Source organism: Quercus robur, chromosome 10, assembly GCF_932294415.1.
Source record: "Quercus robur chromosome 10, dhQueRobu3.1, whole genome shotgun sequence".
NCBI lineage: Eukaryota > Viridiplantae > Streptophyta > Magnoliopsida > Fagales > Fagaceae > Quercus > Quercus robur.
Genome location: NC_065543.1, coordinates 24,322,777 through 24,343,054, shown reverse-complemented (window position 1 = coordinate 24,343,054; position 20,278 = coordinate 24,322,777). Strand labels below are relative to the sequence as shown.

The window sequence follows — 20,278 nt, the reverse complement described above, 5'->3', positions numbered from 1 at the left end:
CGGCGAGATCTCACCCAATCCAGCCAAGATCCAGTGAAGATTTCGTCAAATCCGATGATTTGTCCCCCAAATCGTGTCGAGAATCGCCGGATCTGGTGTATCTACACCAGATCTAATTGTTTTGGTCTCCGAAATTTGCCTAATCAAGTTGAAAACTCGTCGAAATCGCTGGAGAATTCGTCAAAATTTGATGTCTTTGGACGGGTCAGGTTTCACGGGTTTTGAACGAGGAGACTCGAAACCAACCTGCCGGCGTAAGGTTTTGGAGCTTGAGACCCACGGTCGACCACCGAAGCAATCAGATCAGGTGAACGCCAGTAGAGTACGGGTGGGTTAGGCGGGTGGCTAGGTGGGTTGGACAGCCCTAGGTGCATCAATAACCAGGGTATACAATAATGAATATGAAAAGACAAGAAGGTATGTGGAACTTCATATTGGGCAAGAGTTACATTTTTAATATTTGTATGTACCACCATTAAAAAAAAAAAAAAAAAAAATTATATATACCACTCTCACAGGTCACAATACATGTAGATGGATGGATATATACGGGAAAAAAACAGCTATAATGCGTACATCACTGGCAACTTAAGTATTAGTAGTGAATTATGCTCCCAACAGTGACTCAAAACTCTTTCCCTTAATAATTATTCGGTGCCACCGCGCACCTTTGGTGCGGTGATCACTCTACAAATATAAATACTTATGGAGTGTGGGGGACAAGAGCCGGGATTCAAGTTTCCAAGAAGGAGATTTATACATATATACACTTAGATTAGGCTAGAATAGAAATTCTATCTTATATAAAATAAAAAATAAATAATAATAATAATAATAATAATAATTATTCAGCATCAGCAACTCTGTGATGAGTCAACTTGGCTCCACAACTGCTCCGCATAAACCTTCTCATCTTCCTTCTCCTCTACAACATAACTAGTTTCCTCAATTGCTTCCGCCTCCTCTTCATCCAAGATCTCTTCCACCATTTCTTCTGTAGCAATTATTTCTGCAAATTTTTCTCTCTCTTGCTTAGTAAGTTCAGCTAATGCCTCCCTCATAGCCTGCATTGTTGCTGGCCTATCTTTGAAACCATATTTTGGAGCAGGCACAACATAAGGCAAAACAACATCATCCAAGTTTGAACAGTTTTCGCCAGTGTCGCCCTTTGTCTTTGTTGGGGGAAAGATGAATATGATCCCAAGTTCATAGTTGCATATGTGAAGCCTCAAACCCAAAGAAGAGTTGCCCTTCTCAAGTCTATTGGCTTGACTACCTGAATTGGAAATTGGTCGTCCCCAAGCAGCTGCACTGAAATTATGTGACCCACAGTAAACCCAGCCAGATGAAGGTGCATCCATCTTAGACTGGAAGCGTCTCCGTGCCACCTGCTTACACATTAGCATTTACTTTTTATATACACCAATGTCTACAAGCATTAGATGATATCAACAAAGGTGACCACAATTTTGAGGATCGAACCAATACTTGAACATAAGATCAAATGCAAACTTCAAGTTAAAGATGCAACTCAAAGAGGTGCATTCTTACTGTACTTCATGTAATTGCACTGACAACAGTGTATGATATGCATATGCTTTGTTATTCTTCCTTTACACACTGATTAAAACAGTAAGTAGAAACTGAATCCTTTCTGCACCTGATTTGATGTTGTAAATTTAAAATGTAGATAAAATAAAAAAGAAAGGACAACATGATGAGGATGGAAATTGAGAATGAAGAAATCACGGCCACAGAAGCAGAATTAGGGATTACTTCAGAATGAAGTATATAAAGAAATATTATTTTACCAACCAAAAAAAAAAAAAAGATGACAGCTCATGGGGTTGGAGGAAAAAAACTCCATTTGAGGAAAGAAGGCTGCTTTTGAAGCTTCAAGTAGGGGATGGTGAACATATTTTCAAGTGGCATGACCATTTGCATCCAAATGGCATTGCTAGAAAACTATAGTTATTGACATATATGACTCGATAAGTAATTCCTCCACAAAATTGTCAAGTTTTATCTCTAATGGGCACTAGAATTGGCGTAATGCAAGATCAGATGAATTAATTAGTATTCAAGTATGGCAGTGACGTAGTGTTGGTAAAAGTGTAGGCCATACCTAAGTGCAAATGCATCCTGGAGCCTAGGGGCAAATTGCAAGCGCACACCTAATTGAAATAAAGCATGCATTTTTTGAAATATAATGTAGTAAATTTGAAATCAATTATTAAATTTACTACATTATATTTCAAAAAATATAATGTACTGAAGTTGAATATTTGGGTCATGTCATCTCTGGGGAGGGTGTTAGGGCAGATTCCAAGAAGATTTCAGCTATGGTTTAGTGGCCTATACCTGATTCTGTCAAGGCTTTGAGAGGGCTTTTAGGGCTGACTGGATACTATAGGAAATTCATTAAGGGGTATGGGGCAATTGCCAAACCTTTGACTGATCTCCTAAAAAAGGATTCCTTCCATTGGAATGATAAGGCCTTGGAAGCTTTTACAAAGCTAAAGGAGGCTGTGACTCAGCCCCCTGTGCTGGCTCTCCCAGATTTTTCTAGGTCATTCATCATTGAGTGTGACGCTTCAGGGAAGGGTTTGGGAGCTGTGTTAATCCAGGATCAGAGACCAATAGCTTTCCACAGTCAAGCTTTGAAAGATAAATACCTTCATTTATCTACTTATGAAACTGAGTTAAGGGCTTTAGCTTCTGCAGTTAAAAAATGGAGGTCTTACTTGTTGGGTAGGCCTTTTGTGGTGAAGACTGATCATCAAAGCCTTAAGTTCTTGTCGGAACAGAGGATTGCTACACCATCTCAACAAAAGTGGCTTGCCAAACTCTTGGGATATGCCTTTGTGGTGGAATATAAAAAAGGGTGTGATAATAGGGTGGCAGATGCCTTATCACGAACTTTTGGACCTGCTCTTGATCTGTCTACTTCTATTTCTGCTTCTATTTTTGATTCCAAAGCAAGTTCCCTAATGCTTTTGACAGTCCCTGATCCTACTTGGTTGAAGGTGCTGCAAGATAGTTATTCTTTGGATGAATCTGTCCAACAACTTATTGCTGCTGTCCAGGCAGGGACTCCACCTAAGGGTTTCACTTTTCAGAATGGATTGTTATTTTACAAAGGAAGGTTTTACATTGGTCCATCTTGCCCCCTTAAGGTTCAATTTCTGCATCATGTCCATAGCAGTCCCTTAGCAGGTCATTCGGGGTTCTTAAAGTCTTATCAAAGGGCAAAGAGTGATTTTTATTGGAAAGGGATGAAGACTGACCTTAAGAAATTTATCAGAGATTGTGATACTTGTCAGACGATCAAATCTGATACCTCTTCTCCAGCTGGCCTGCTTCAACCATTGTCTATTCCTAATACCCCTTGGACTGATGTGAGCCTAGATTTTGTGGAGGGCCTTACTAAATCTATGGGGTTTGAAGTTATCTTGGTGGTGGTGGACAGATTAACTAAGTATGTGCATTTCGTTCCTGTCTCACATCCCTATAGTGCAGCCAAAATTGCTTCTCTCTACATGCAACATCTCTTCAAACTACATGGAATGCCTTCTTCCATTGTCAGTGACAGAGATGCAACTTTTACTTCTTTGTTTTGGTCAGAGCTATTTAAACTACAAGGCACTGTTCTAGTAATGTCCACTACCTATCACCCTCAAACAGATGGGCAGACTGAGATAGTAAACAAATGCTTGGAACAATACTTGAGGGCTTTTACCAGTGATAGACCTCATCAGTGGGCTTCTTGGTTACCCTTGGCAGAATTCTAGTTTAACTCCTCCTTCCACACCAGTTTGAAGCTAACTCCTTTTGAGGCTTTGTATGGTTTTCCTCCCCCTAAGCTTCACAGTTATGTTCCTGGCACAACTCGGGTGGCTGCTCTAGATTCCTTGCTAAGTCAGAGGCAGGATGTTCTGAACATCTTAAGGGATCATTTGGCTGCTGCTCAAGGCAGGATGAAGACACAAGCAGAACATAGGCAAGAGAGGTCCTTTGCAGTAGGGGATTGGGTTTTCCTCAGGTTGCAACCCTACAGGCAGCAATCATTGGCTTACAAAGGAAAGTGGAAGTTGTCTCCAAGATACTTTGGACCATTTAAGGTGCTGAAGAGAATAGGGACTGTGTCTTACAAGTTGGAACTGCCCCCAGAATCAAAGCTCCACCCTGTGTTCCATGTGTCGTGTTTGAAGTTGAAATTAGGCCAACATGTCACACCCTTACCTACCTTGCCTCCAGCAAATGATTCAGGGCAATTGTATACGGAACCTGTTGCAATTCTGCAGACCAGGAGTAAGTCCTTGAGATCCAGAGTCATAACTAAAGTGTTGGTGCAGTGGTTAGGTGCCTCACTTGAAGATGCAACTTGGGAGTCTCTACATCAGTTGCAACTTTCTTTCCCTCACCTTATGGGCAAGGTGCTGTAAAAGGGAGAGGTAATGTTAGGAGTCTATATCATTGGGTGTGATGGGCTTGTATTGGTTGTAACAAATAGTTAGTTACTATGGGTTAATAGTTAGTTACTATGGGTTAATAATTGTTACATTGGTTAATAAAGGGATGAGTGGTTAAGGAGGTAGTTAGTGGACCATGGTTTAGTTAGAAGGGTCCACGGGTATAAGGGGCATAAACTTGTAACAGATAGGCATTGATGAATGATACTCATTCAGTTACTTTCTCTATCTCTCTCTCTTTCTCTCTTCTCTTCCATGGAGGTCAGGTCCCCTTGAAGTGACCCACATCATTTTCTGCTTAATTCATTAGAAAAACCTTAACAGGCATGACCATTGGCATCTAGATGGAAAATTGCTGGAAAGCTATGGCCATAGAATCAAATATGACCCAGCAAGTAATTCCTCTGCAAAATTTTCAAGTTTTATCCTTGAATGGGCATTGGAATTAGCCTACCGCTGGATCAGAGGAAGTAGTTAGTGTTCAAAAAAGGTTGGCATTCCTTTGGGGGGTATGGCAGTGTTGGTAAAACCGTGGGCCACACTTAAGCGCAAATGCATCTTAGAGCCAAGGAGCTAAGTGCAAATGCAAACCTAATTGAAGTAATGTGCAAATTTAAAAAAATATATATATATATAATTTAGTAAATTTGACGCAATTATTACTGGACAATACGACAATCAAATAATTATTTCTTCAATTAAGAGAAGCAAAGAGAATAGTAAGCAACAAAATAATAAGAATTCTCTTATCCCATTGGGAAGGATCAACTAATCCAACAAAATTGAAAGATAGCATTTTATATAATTCTATTGTGATTAACAAAATATACACAACCATGATATTTGATAGATAAGATACAAATATTTGTTTTTTAATGAGTAATTTTCTTATTTGATGAGAAGGGAGATTTAAAAAAGTGGGTTTCAAGAGAAATTAGGAAGATGAAGGAAAAAAATATGGGGCGGTTTGGATTTCGGGGTTAACTACAAAGACCAAGAAAAATTTTGAAAAACAAAAAGAAACTAACCACTGGATTGAGAGAGAGAGAGAGAGAGAGAGAGAGAGAGAGAGAGAGACGTAACGGGAAAAGGGAAACCTTGTCATTGGCTTGGGAGTTTTCCATATGGTGTTGTGTGGTGGTGGGACAGGTTCGGGGTGATCTTTATGTATATAATATCATACACAAAATTGATCAGTGTACAAGAAATCAAGAGTGTATATTAATACCAGTAAGATCCCGTGATTGCATTTAATAACTGATTTGTTTTTTTTTTTTTTAAAGGACGTACCCAATGCACAGAGCTCCCACTTTTGCAGGGTTTGAGATAGGTCGTGGTAGACAGTTTTACCCCCAATTTAGTTTGGAGAGGTTGATTCCTATTATCAAAACTGCGACTTGTCACTTTTGGTGGAAGGCACTAGCTATCGCAACAAGCCCTAATCTCTAATAACTGATTTTTTATTTAAATATTTATATATATATATATATATATATATATATAAAAAGAAAAAAAAAAAAAAGGGTGTGCTCCACGGTTGTTGAAAAAGCTCCAAAAAGTGCATCATAGATGCACTTATGCAAATACATTTTGCTTTAGAAGCAAAGGGTGTTAAAGGCCTATTGCTTTGCGCTTTTACCAACATAAGGGCAAAAACAAAGTAGAGTGGCTGTTTGCTGCAAACAAGTACAACTGCAAACCTCTAAACCCCAGAAAAACTGTGAATCCATGCATATAATTCTTTAAAAAAAATATATTATGGGTAGTAGTTGAACATGAAGGCAAGCATCTAGCTTACCAGACCAACCCAAATAAAATAAGTGAGCCTGCTGGAACGAAACACGCAACTAAGGATTCTAAAACTGACCCAAAATTTTAAGGACTAACCATTTTGTTGGGTAACTTGGTGTTTGAGCATATATTGGGGATATTGGCTTGTTCCAATAGTGATACTGTGGAAACAAGCTCGTTGATAGCAATGAAGGCAGAGGAAAATGAGGGAATGACACATGAGGTTGAGTCGACTATTGACAAGCAGGCTAACGAAATCTCAACAAAGGAGAGTCAAGGGGATAAAGCTCAGTGGTGAGGGAGACCCAAAGAGTAGCAGGCAGTCCACTTGGTGGATCAATCCCTTCCCCGAACCATGAAATTGACCTAGGCCTTGGGTCAACCAAGACCCCAATTAACTCCAAGGTGGTTCTGGGTTTGCAATTGAACCTAGAGTACTGCTTGGTGATGAAAGCTTCACTCACGATTACCGAGCCCCTCAATAATCACACCATTGTCTGGTTGCGAAGTTGGGGAGATCAAATTATTAGAATGGTTTCTGGGGAGTGCATTTGACGATTTAGCATGAAAGGATGACATCAGCCCATTGTGCTGTGAATAGTGTTTTTTAGAACTGGGGGCATGCATAATAAAATTGTCTTTATGAAGCTGTGAATTATTATATGGAACTTTCAAGGGTTGAACAACCGCAACAAGAGAGCAGTGGTGAAGAATGTGATTAAGGAGTAGAAATGTAATTTAGTTTGCTTACAACAGAAAAAGATTCATAAAATGGAGCAGTATATTTTTAGAACTTAGAAGCCTTTGGGTAACCCTTTTATAGACTAGGTGGCGGTACAAGCTTTGCATACAGCAAGGGAACATACTGCTAATGTGGGATAGAAGGGTGTTGGACAAAATTGAGGCTTCAGTGGGCATGTTCTTTGTATCTTATTGAAGAATGTGGAGGATGGCTTCAAGTAGGCTTATACCAGGGTGTACAGCCAAAATGAGGATAATCTCAGAAATGGTTGTTCAACTGTTCAACATCAGAGGCACCAGAATTGGGATCAGTCGATTGTTCTATAGGATTTCTACCATGCCCTCAACCAGCCATTTTCATAGAAATCACACCTTAGTCAATCCCACGGGTTCTGATACCAAATAATTCAATCCACAGTACCCAAAAGACCTGTTGGAACTTGGAACTGATAAAGGGCAAGAAATAGGAAAATAGAAGTAAATGAAAAGACACATATCCAAAGTAGGGCTATAGAATAATTCTCTCAAATAGAGATAAATTAATCAGCACAGATTGCTTTACATTAGCCAGATCTAACTTCTATAGCACTGAATTCTCTAGGACAGCTTGCACAATAACTAATCCCTAATTCCAAAAGCATGAAGCCAAAAGGTCAGATAAGCTTTCTTGACTCACATTAAGATTTAAGACTTACTAGTAACTCTGCAAAAATACTTCCCAATACAGGATAAACAGTAATTCTGCAAAAATACTTAAGACATCCTTCTTAATCATATCAAGCTGGCTGCATCACAGCTTGAATCTGATCTGGTTTGCAATTTAATGAAACTTTTTTCATATTATATAAAAAAGAATATATACATACGTACATATATATATATATATATATAAAATAAAAAAAATAAAAGATGATGATGATCAGATTATAAAGATTGCAAGGAAACCAGAGCTTACAACAGAAAATGACAGGTGAACACAACTAGATCCCAATAAGTACATGAGAGATTCAGCATAAGAATAAGCAAATGATGACTGATAATCATTAGAGAAGAGGATCATCATCATTTATTTTTTGCAGAAGCAAAGTCAGTCTTAAATTCTTAGCTGTCATGGAATAATAAAGGAATATGGTAAGTTGGACTTTTAAAAGGAGAGAGAAAGGAAGCAAGTTATAAAACTCATGGTCCAGGATTAAATCATCTTACTCTTGTACAGTCACTAAAAATGAGACTTAAGAAGAGGATTCTGGGGCTATCAGTTGCAATGGCCCCTTGCGATTTGAAGAACCCCCACCCTATATAGGATTTCATACATATAACCTTTTATTTTTAGAATTTTCACAGGGGGGCACCCTTGCCAAAAAATTAGCTGGCTCTACCACTGATGGCTACAATGAAGAAAAAAGGGCACAAAGCTTTATGCTCCAGAATATTCAAAGTTAATTACGCATTAATGCTAAAAGGTTCTATATTACATTCCTAAAACAAGCATTCTATGCCACACATTCTTCCAGCAGCTGCCTAATTCATCTCATGACTTATTTTGAGTTACCCAATCTAATTTCATAAGAGTAGCCATGTTGATAAATGTTTAAGGGTTCATACAAATAATAGTTGGAGAATAAGACATCCTCTCAACCATAAACTTATTTATTGTTCAACTTGACCTCTTCAAAGCATCAACTTTCATGATAATGCCACATCAAAAGATTAAAAAAAGAAAAAGGAAAACAGATACCAAATTCATAACATTTTCAATAAAACAAAAATTCAATTCATTTAAAATGAGGAAATATTCTTACCTTGACATGCATTGGATGTCCTACTCTATCGTGGGGATGAGGAACAGCATCATGAAGTATGTTTGCAGTCCTCAACCTTTGCCATGTTCTCTATTTAGAAAATTACAAATAAACAAACTTAGGATAAAATGTATGACTGATTAAAAGGAAAGACACTAGACATAGACTGCTCACATATGTTTACAAACCTGAAATATAATGGTGGTCACAACCATCTATCGTATTCATACCCCCTCCATCCTAGATTATTCATTCACTATTAAATTTCGAGAAGTCCCAAAATATTGTCTACTTTCAAAAGCCAGTAGATACAGTTTTCATCACTTTCCTAATTTACCGTAATACTGTTTATTTTATTTGAAAAGTTAATATTTCATTGCTTTAAGTTTAACATAAAATGGGCAATTTTGGAAACTAATAACTTTTTAATTCAAAGACAATGCATTAAATGATGCCCCTTAAAAGCATGGATTTTTTAAGGTGGACAAACAAAATGAGAAGGAAGAAGTATTTTAATATGCACTTTTAGATACTTCATTTAAAAATAAAAAATAGACTCCAAAATATAAGATGTGTTAAGCATATTTTTGTGTTCCAAAAGTTTAAAAATTCAACATTTTGAAAACTGAATCTATCCCTCAATTCAAAAGTCTCTCAATGTATATAACAACGGAAAATTATTAGATACTCTAGAAGTGAAATAACATGGTAGTCCACTCAAATAAATGCATGATTTTGAATATAAAAATATGACATGGACTAAAGAAGTAATATGAAAAGGTCAAATCTTATATTTGGCTTGTATTTATTGGTGAGGAATACCATGTCTACTATTTCAATTTACCTAATAATTACTCAACAACAACAACCAAGCCTTAATCCCAAAACTTTGGGGTAGACTTTAGATCCTTAACAGACTAATCACGATCAGCCACATAAGAGAACATATAAATTCGCATTAAATTTAAGTGACAATAAAAGTGAGAAACAAATGTAAAAGATAAAAAGAGACCCCTAATTAAATTTATCTTCTTTTTTGCGATTTTAAGAAACGCCAGGAAAATATTACATTATGGTATTCTTTCTTACAAATTGGTAAAGATAATCGAATTATGAATGTAAGTTATATGTTAGAACACAAGCTGTATGGCCAGTCTTATGAGAAATATGGAAAATTCTACATACAAACTTATATGTAACATACTAATGTATCATGTGCGAGATATAATTAATAACTATGGATATTCCAATCAAATGAACAGTTGATTATACTAATCATCATGGATTAGACAATATGGAAATTAGTTTATAGGTGCATAAACAAAAAGGAGGAGAATCTTTTGCAATTTTAATATAGGCTTTTTCAGGTATATGGGAGTATTAAGCTTGAAATATAAAGATAACTATGATATCCCGTTCCCTCTCTTTTCCTAGGATCCCATCCAACTTGTAGCTGCCAATGCCTTTAAATGCAGCCATAAGACCAGCTTATTGACCAACCAGGATTCAACCCCAACATAGCCCATTTATTTTTTTATTTTTTGGTAAGTTATACATGCATCTTGTGGGCCTTGAACCCATAACCTCACCCATTTAATACTCAACTTATAAACAGGATAGCGAAAAGAAAATCAGATAAATAATCTATTGAGAGCTGCCATACCTCTGAGAAGCAAAGAACGCGTTTTGAAGGCAAGATTCCATTACATGCATTTTTCACCCGTTCAATTGTGGGAAAAATGATCCTGATGGATGGACATTTTGATTCTTGACTAGCACTCCAGCAGCCCCACTATCAAGAGTACAAGTGAACAGCTAAAATCAATGTATCTTCAAATTTTCAAGCATGTTTATAGAAAATCAAAAAAGTTAATAAGTCACCTCTGGATCGGACTCTTCAGACTCAAAGGATTGCAATGATCTCTTTCCAGAAGCTGCTGAGAATGCAGCTAGAAATTGTGAACTCATTGATGACCCAATGGAGGATGCACCTTAAAAAAAGAAGAAGAAAATGTTAGAAAGGAAATATTTTTAAAAACGTTGGCATAAAAATTAAAATTGCGCAAAATACACTTACCATAGATAAAATCAGACTCTAATGATTCTGGCCATTTATATTGACCTAAGACCTAGTAGAAATGAAGCAAATTAGAAGATATATATCAAGTCTTCTGAAAATAATGTAACAGAATAGAGGTTCACCAAACCGAACTGATTGATGCAACCAACTTATTAATCAAGCAAATTCTTTGGGTTGTTTTAATTATTTAGGACACCAGATCTAAAAACTCCATTGTCTGAAACAATGGATTTACAAATTTAAAGATACTTGCCACCATTTTGAAGTCTCAAACCAACCCTTCAATTTATTTCAAAGCCTCACTAGAAAATTTAAACATGTTCTGTGTCAACTATTAATGAGAAGATCCACAGCCCTCCTAAGATTTCTAAGCCCCCCATTGTTCATTCCAAAAAAACCTCATCTAGAATTTACCATTACCTCCTGCAATCGCCATAAGCCTGAACACCTTTGAACTGAAGCAATGAGAGAGCATAATGAAATCACATGTTCAGGTTGCATCATTCTTGATATATCTTGAAAATGAGGCCCCTGCACAAGTCAACACCTTGTCTTTTGTAGATACTTCAAAACTGAAAATGCCACCATTTATATAAAGCTGCAAGTTGCATATCAAATAAAATGTCCAATAAATAGCAGAAATAGCATGCCTGAGACACATGCAGTATCAATTGTACTTTCACACTGTTTCTGCCTAAAGCAGCTGCAAGGGCTTCTTTAGGACAAACATATCCAGAAAATCTGAAGAATCCAATATCCCAGAGTGGAGAAACCCACTTTGCAACATTTCTAGGCAGAAAGCCAAGCTGCATGCAATCTAGTGCAAGAAACAAAGAAATTGATTAGCTAACAACATGAATAATTATAATTTTAAACACACATTGAAGAAAGATAAAGATAACAGTACTGACAAATATGCTAACAAGAAAAACTATCCTGAGCTAGGATAAGATCGTCCATGGCTCCACTTCCACATAATCGCTAGAATTAGATAAATTTTAAATAAAATTACATTTACCACAAAACCAAAACAAAAACAAAAATGCTTTATTGCACATCAAAGGGGGAGCCCAATTATTCAGGCAACTGCTTCTGATGAGAAGACACAAGAAGACTTTTATTTAAGGGCAAATTACAACTTACACATCTGTGGTTTGGCCGAAATTTAAGTTGTCTATCTGTGGTTTGAAATTTGGCATTTTGCCCACCTAGGGTCTGCTCCGTTAGGGGTCTATAACCCGCTTCTAGACTTTCTCCGTTAAAAACAAAAACAAAAACAGAACCAAAAAAAAAACCATAACAAAACCAAAGAAAACAAGATCAAAGAGTGGCTCTTTGTAAAAATTGGTTCAAGAACTTCGATGGAACACAAAAACTGGCAATTTGGGCTTGTAAAGATGATGTTTTATTTTATCTCTCTATCATATCAATTTGTACCAACAAGATATTTATCTCTCTCTCACAAGGTAACCATATTTCTCTCCCTCTCTTTCTCTCCTACATACAGCCAAACAGGACTGGCCGAAAGCCTAAAAGGCTTGTTCTCCATTGCTTATTGCCACTGCCACCAACAGCAGTGGCATTCCCTTCCCCCCATCTGTTAAAACCCAATCTCTCCCATGCCGACCCAAACCCGTGGTGGGCCTCCTTGCTCCTATTCTTTCCTCAAGCTTTCCCTCTCTATCTCTGCTTTCTTTCTCCGATCTGGCATTAGAAGGGGAAACAACATGAAGGTTAGATTTGTGTTGTTGAAGGCGTGTAACGTGAAGATCGGGTTATGTTGAGGTGGTATCTTCACCATCTCATCCTCGATAGTATCAATAGGAATTTGGAGCATAATCTGCTACAAGGACCACCTGGAATTTTTTGGGTTCCATTTGAGTGTGTTCTAATTTTGATGGGCACAAAACACACATTTGTTCAGTTCACAATGCTATTGCTGGGTACTTTCACTTCTTATTTTTGTTTTCGTTTGACTAGATCATTAGATGATGTAAAAAGTTTGGATTTTTTAAGTGGGTTTGTTGTTTTTGTTTAGAGAAAGGTATTGGGATTTTTTTAGTGGGTTTGTTGTTTTGTTAAGAGAAAAGATGGAGGGTTGGAGGAAGGAATAGAGAGGTGGGGTTGGAGTTTCAGGTTTCATGTTTCATTGTTCTTCACTGATTTTGTCTAATTTTTCATCCATTATCTCTGATTAGTGATTATTTTTTGTGTTTGGCTAGTTCTGTTGTATTGTTGTTCTAATTTGTATGAAAGGTTAGTAGGTTTTGGATATGTATAATTGTTGTAGAGAGTGTTAGCATCAGCTAGAATAGTTCAATTGGATAATTTTTGTGTTCTATTGAAGTTCTTGAGCAAGTTTCTAAATTTTTACAAAGCCACTCTTTGATCTTGTTTTCTTTGGTTTTGTTATATTTTTTATGCTTTTATCGGAGAAAGTCCAAAAGTGGGTTGCGGACCCCTAACAGAATGGACCTTAGGTAGGCAAAGTGCCAAATTTTAAACCACAGATAGACAACTTAAATTTTAAACAACCACAAGTGGTTAAGTTGTAATTTTCCCATTATTTAAATTTAGTACTCCCTCCATCTCAATTTTTGTCATTTATTCCATTTTGGGATGTTCCAAAATATTGTCCTGTTATTAAAAATCATTAATTTACTAATGTTCCTATTATACTTCTACATTATTTCCAAAACCTTTTTTGATAAATTTATTTAAGAGTAGTTTTGGAAACTCATACATTTTTACAGAGCAGATAAAACAATAAATGATGTTCCCTTTAAAAATTAAATTTCTGAAACAGGACAAACAAATTGGGACATAGGGAGTATTATCTAAGTTTTCCAGTCAATTGTATTTTTATGTGAAATCCTAGTAGTTTATTACACTATTAGTATTTTAATTTTTGAAAGCAATGTTATTTTTGTAATAAGGTAATTAGAGTTTCCTAATTTGAACTAGAGTTTAGTTCTCCCTATATAACCAATCTATTGTACCCCTTTTGGAGTAAGTTGATATTTTGATAAATGAAAAAAATGGCCTTCTGGTTTATTTGGTACTGACTACTAATAGTTCTCCTGCTTGGTGTTGACTCCAAGCCAGGCCTTGGTGCTGACTCCTAGATCATATTCCTTTATTTTCCTATCTTTTAATTTTACTGTTCAATTGTTCTGGTTGCCCTGCATCAGCTTCTCTTTAGTTCCATGTGAGAGCCTCAATCATGATAAAGGCAAGTGCTTTCTAATGTTATTCTCGTTCAAGGGGACAATAGCACCTAAATCTTAGGCAGCATGGAAATCATAACACCTCAGAGGCCCTTTTACCTTTATCCCAGATTATCTTCTAATCGAAGCCTACTGCAACTAAGCCCCACCAGAGAGCAGTCCATACACAAGAAATACCTACTCCATAAAGATAATGATAAGCATTTAGCAGTCGAGTTATTAATGTACCTCCCCTACAGCGACCCCCAACGGCTACTGGTGATATGCCTATTATATTGAGTTATTATATCCAATACACCTATTGTTATTGTGCAATGGGAAAACACCCAAAATCATGATAGAAACGCAACAGAGAACCCTTTTTTAATCATTATAAATTAGTTTCATAGAACAACAGGGGAAAGCCATGGTAAACAGAACACACATAGGCACCACTTCCTCCCCCCCACCCCCCCTCTCTCTCTCTTCCCACCTATATTTTGCAGGCAGAAAAAATCAGTACCAAGCATGAAGAAGAAGAGAAAGAAGAAACAAAATCTAGGTAGACTGAGAGCCAATAAAATAAAATTTTCAAGCACTCAACACAGCCAAATACAATTCCCTTATGAAATCCGTAACTAACCAAACCCCAAAAACACACATCTTCTCCTATTTACCATCCGGTAGCATAAAACTATATAGTAGACATGTACCTAATAAAGCATTGTACATCTTACCTCCCTTTGAGAACTCATTGGGATTAGGAACAAAAACGCTCACAGCATTTGCATCTGCAGGCACATTTTTGTTTCTTATTAAAAGAATCTCCAAAACCCCATATGCTTTTTCACAAGATTTCCTCAGAGAAGCAGCCAGTTTCTTAAGCTGTGCACCATTTGAGTCTGCTGCAGTTCGAAATAGGTGACTTAAACCAACAACAGATGCTTCAACTAAACCAAGGAATTTCACACTAAATGCTTGATTAGCCTGTCATGAGAGCCAAATGACACAATTAAACCCATCTTACCAGACATCCTTCAAACACACACAGTGGCCAAGTCTTTCCAGTTATGAGAAAAAAAAAAAAAAAAAAAAAATCCTTTCTATGCACAGCACATTTAGAAATAAAATGTGACAAACTTATGATTTAAATACAATAGAATGAAAAAATATTGGAAAAGCTTGATTGGTATCCAGGATTGAGGTTGATGTTCAACTTCCAAAAAGACACTCATATACAAGAAAAGTCAGAATCTTATAATCAAACAAACCAATAAATCAATACATTATACATGTATAGTTAAACTGATAAGGAAATTTTAACAATTATAAAATCAGCTTTTTACAATTGAGAAACACAAGCACAACACAAATGACGACACTCACAGGTAAGAATTGCATGGTTTCAATCATAGAGGGAACTCTGTCAGAATGAATCCCGGGTACTGAAGCAATTAGATGTCCCTTAGCCCCTCCAAAGTCATACTTTGTCAACTCAACAATCCAATGGGCCTGACTGGGTACGTCAGTCAAAAGCGACGCCATAAATCCAGCCAGCTGAGCAGCAAAGTCAGGTTTTGAATCTTTATTTGTATCCCCATGATAAATATGGCTAAAAAGGGATGAATAGTCAGGTGAACTTGTGCGAGGGAAATCTTGCCACCAAACTGTATTTGTCACTCTGTTCCACTGAAAAATCGTAACAACCAATGAGTGACACTATACAAAAGATAAAACATATAGAAATAAATAATAAAACAGTTTTTACCAAGATAACTCTAACTAAAATTAACATGAGAAAATAGAACTGCAAAAATATAAATCAGTCTCCATTACCAAAGGCTTTCCTTCAAATTGGAAAGCAAGAAACCACACATTCTATTGAAATTTCTAGCACGCTGCAAACAAAAATGGCAAATATCAATTGCAAAACGTTAGAGCTTAGCCATTATTATTTTCTTCCAGTTTCTTGTCTTCCAATTTTTCTTTTAATGCATTGCATGTTAACATTTGAATTAACCTGAAAGACTTGGGCATTACACAACAAAAAAAAATGTTGCATGATTTAAAACATATGATAATCCTATCCTCTACATCACTGGCCTTTCTTGCTCCTCACAAAAATTAAAAACATACGGTGATGCTTGTGCAGTTGACCCTTTTTAATTTATTTGATATAGCAATCAAATAGAGACCATCAAGGCCACAATCTTACAAGACATACTTAACATAGTCCTATCGGTTGCCAGATCAGGCAAACACATACAAAATAATTGCATCAAACAAAAAGGGCACAACCAAATCCAGTTAAACTTTCCAGTGAGTTAGATAATGGCTTACAAATCCTTCATAAAAAACTCAGGCAAACATTCAAGAGATTAAAACTCTTGAACTACCCGGAATATTTCAATAATAAGTGTACAGTATACACAGAGACATTCAAATTCGGTATCATACTTGTTAAGCAGCCACAAAGTACTTGACATATAGTACGGTCTTTCGTTTCACATAACAAAGTTATTAGCAAAATATGCAACAAACACGTCATAAAACATAAATTAAAAGATCCTTGGCTTAGTATTCACCTGGTTTGCCACTAAATTAGCAGAAGTAATGATAACACGAATACTATCTTGTCTTTGTAAAACAAGCAATTTTGGATGATGGCAAGCAATGCCTTGTTTCTTGCAGTCTTTACCAAAAGCTATAGCCTCAGGGAATGGGGGATACCTATTACAACCATGGACTACATTAGAAAAGTATAAATTATTAATATAAAAGATACACTTTGGCATGCTGCCAAAATCATGAAATCACCCTCCAACCATGGATTTACCACTTGAGCTGGAGCCCATTGGCATTTGAGCACACATATTTCCTCTTTAAAGAATGAAGAACAAGAGTATGACACTTACACTACAACTAAGTTTGGAAATTCCGGGTATGGAATAGACGATCTTTTATCAGGGCCTGAACTCCAGCATCTCTCAGTGTTATGGCATGCAATTGTAACTGGCAGATGGAAAGGAATCTCACAATATGATAAAAACCTATCATGAAACCTTACTTAGACTTCAAAACAATAAACAGAAAAGCAACAGGAGTTAACACATAATATAAAAATGGAAACCAAAAGAAAAAAGGAGCTTAACAGCAATATACACCCAAAATGAATGGGTGCATTATTTAAAATTTTAAACCCAAAAAAAAAAAGGTTCAATATACATCCCGTGTAGTAGGGTTGCGCCCCCTATTTGCGCTTTCTTCAATGAAATTCATTACCACTCATGAAATAGAAAGGGACTGTATACATAAAAACGCATAGAGTTTATACCTTGTTTTAGATTAAATCCTAGGTTTTTAATTTTTTTAATTTGTCCCAAATTTAAGAAAGCATTTCAATTCGAAGTCTTTGTCCATCTCCGTTATTCATTTATGTCTAGGTAATAATTAAACAATTGAAAGTAGGAAACCATTCATTAAGCTGTGTATTTCACCTAGGGCTTGTTCAGAAATCAAATTGTTAGCCATTGAATAGAAAGGGTAGAGAGAGAAGGCTCTGTTTAAAGTTTAAACCGAGAAAAGTAGAAAACTTCACTTGGAGTGGGAAAGTGATTACCCAAAAAAAATCAAAACTGATTAGCTAGGTGAAACATAAAATTTTATCATCAATTTCTAGTTTTTCTATACTTTGTTACAACCCAACATAACGGAAATGGATAAACAAATATGGATAGGAGTTATATATTGAGACAATCTCATAAGTTTGGGACTTTGATTGACACAATTAGAAGCCTAACACCAAATCTGTAACAGAAATAAACTCTGAGCCCACTATCTTCAAAACATTAAAAAGTTCAGGAGGTGGGAGCCTTGACTAGACAACATAATATAATAAAAGAAAAGGCAAAGTATGGAAAGATAAGGGTAATCATACCATAAGATGTCGCTTGTAAATGTCGCAATAAACAATCGTGAGAGGCTTTCCACAGGGTATAGAAGTTCCAGCAAGGAAACAACAGGATTATGACTCAATGGAGTATGGTGCATAAATTCAAGGCGATTCAAATAAAAACTCTTCCCGGGTGGTGGAACAAAATGAGGAGCATTGTTGTCTTTGCTCAAAGAATTCAATGATGAAATATCAGTCGTATTGTCATTGTAAATAGCAGCACCACATAAATGCAAAATGGGGTCATGACTCTGTAATATGTTTCTACAGCGAGTTAGAAGAGAGTCTACCCTTCCAACTATGGGATTATAAGCGACAATCCTTTTGTTAATTTTTCGATTATTGCTGCACGCTTGTACAACAAGCATATCCTCTTCCACATTATTCTCAAAAACAATGCTTAGAATAATAAAACCAATGCGAAGACACTGATTTTTGGCGCAAATAAGGAGAACCTCATCGCCTGCAGACAATTCCTCGGGTTTTCCAATCCTAACCCCATTGACAAAAACTCCATTCAAAGAAGACCCGTCAAGAAGATAGAGCTTAAGAAGGGAAGCATCGAAGAGAATGAAGCAATGTTGGTTGCTGACACGGCGGTCATCAAAGACTAAATTGCAGTGGCGAGTGCTGCGACCAATGGTGAAAGGTCGATTTGGCTCAAGAGAGATGGAAATGGAAGAGTGGGATGAAGACTCAGATGTGGAGATGAGAGGTTTGAGATGAAGCAATGCTGCCTTTCCGGATTTGTTTTTCTTACTGGGAGGAGGATGAGGAGGCAAGATCATGCAATAACAACTGCCTCTCTTCTTCTTCTTCTTCTTCTTATTATTATTATTATTGGTGTTAGTATTGTTTGTACAAGAAGAAGAATCCATCCAATAAATGATGAATGATTCGTCCGCCTACTATAACCAAATCTGTGAACTAAAGACAAAGAATAGTCATGGGTTCGGCTTACACTACGAAAAAAGTAACCAAATTAGGCACAGGCATTTGATCGAGCACCTGGAGTGCACCCTCCATAGACATAATTCTTCTTACACATGGCATGGGCTTTGATCAAAATGTTAGAAATAGAAGTAAACACATTGGATACAACCCCAAAACCTAGTTTGACTGTTCTTAAAGTTGAAACCAAACCGTAGCGTAGTGCTTGTTCTGAACCAAAGCGTTGAAAATTTTCTCAGGCGTTGTGCGAATGCGATAATGATAAGGGATTTGGTAGGGAAAAAAAAGTTAAAATTAACTCCTTCCCTCCACTCACCTCGTATAAATCTAAAAATAAATTAGCCTCGCTCATGCGTGCTTAGTAGCTTCTTTTTTTTTTTTTTTTTTTTGAAAAAAAGAAAAAAGTTAATAATTTGCAGGGTAGTTTTCTAATCTTAAAATTTAGCCACTTACTACACATTCATAACATAAGTAAATAAAAGAAAATTTTAAAATTTTGTAACTAACTTTTTTTTTTTTTTTGTATTGTTGTTCTTTTATAAAAAAATTTAATAACAGTTATCAATTTTTGTTTAATCCAAAATTTTAGTTTTTTAATCCTAAAAGTTAGCCACTTACTACACGTCCATAACAAAAGTTTAAAAGAGCTAAAATCGAGAAAAGGTACGTAACAGTTTTTATGAAGTAGTAAATTAATACTTATAAAAAAAATGTAAATTGAATTTTCACATAGAATTATACAAATGATAAATATAGTTTCCATTACAAAAGAAATTTTTTTTAAATAATTTTTTTAAAATATTTCACCCGAACTTATCTAATATTCCATGTCAATGCCTCCTCAATGCAATCCAATAAACTTGTGCGTACATCAACCTAAGAAAATAAAAGAATTAGGGTTAAACCAAGTATTTTAAAATAAATAAAAAATAAAAAAACTTTAATCAACAAACCAAGTAGCTAGCGTGAGTGTTACTAATTAAAGAGTTTACTATAAATCCACCATCAATGATTTTGAGACACTTTATTAGAGTTTGTGTTTGATTGGGAAACCAAGTAGCAACATAATCCCCTAAAAAAAGTAACATAAATTCCTATAAAAAAATAAAAACCAAACCTAGTAGGGTAAAGTAATCCCCTCAGGACCAAAAAAAAAAAAAAAAAAAATATATATATATATATATATATATATATATATGAAGAACCTTTACCAATATCCTTTCTCAAGTAGCCGGTTCAAGTACAAATACTCCATTTTGAAATTTTTAAGTCAACCATGGGTA

At 36.0% G+C, this 20,278-nt stretch overlaps 1 protein-coding gene across 2 annotated transcripts; it reads right to left on the bottom strand.

Annotated features, from left to right (window-relative positions):
* Positions 1-621: 621 nt before the first annotated feature.
* On the bottom strand, positions 622-19,319 carry LOC126702005 (uncharacterized). Of its 2 annotated transcripts, XM_050400544.1 has the most exons (12): positions 18,030-19,317; positions 17,008-17,142; positions 16,678-16,822; positions 15,479-15,781; positions 14,830-15,079; positions 11,537-11,703; positions 11,307-11,417; positions 10,884-10,935; positions 10,688-10,797; positions 10,470-10,598; positions 8,807-8,896; positions 622-1,388 (listed from the first exon to the last, which is right to left on the bottom strand). In XM_050400544.1, the coding sequence occupies exons 1-12, from the start codon at positions 18,920-18,922 to the stop codon at positions 855-857; spliced, it is 2,919 nt and encodes a 972-aa protein (XP_050256501.1). In that variant the 5' UTR covers positions 18,923-19,317; the 3' UTR covers positions 622-854. The 2 variants fall into 2 exon arrangements, with proteins under 2 accessions (XP_050256501.1, XP_050256502.1); XM_050400545.1 differs by lacking the exon at positions 8,807-8,896 and having other exon boundaries at positions 18,030-19,319.
* Between the last annotated feature and the right edge of the window lie 959 nt (positions 19,320-20,278).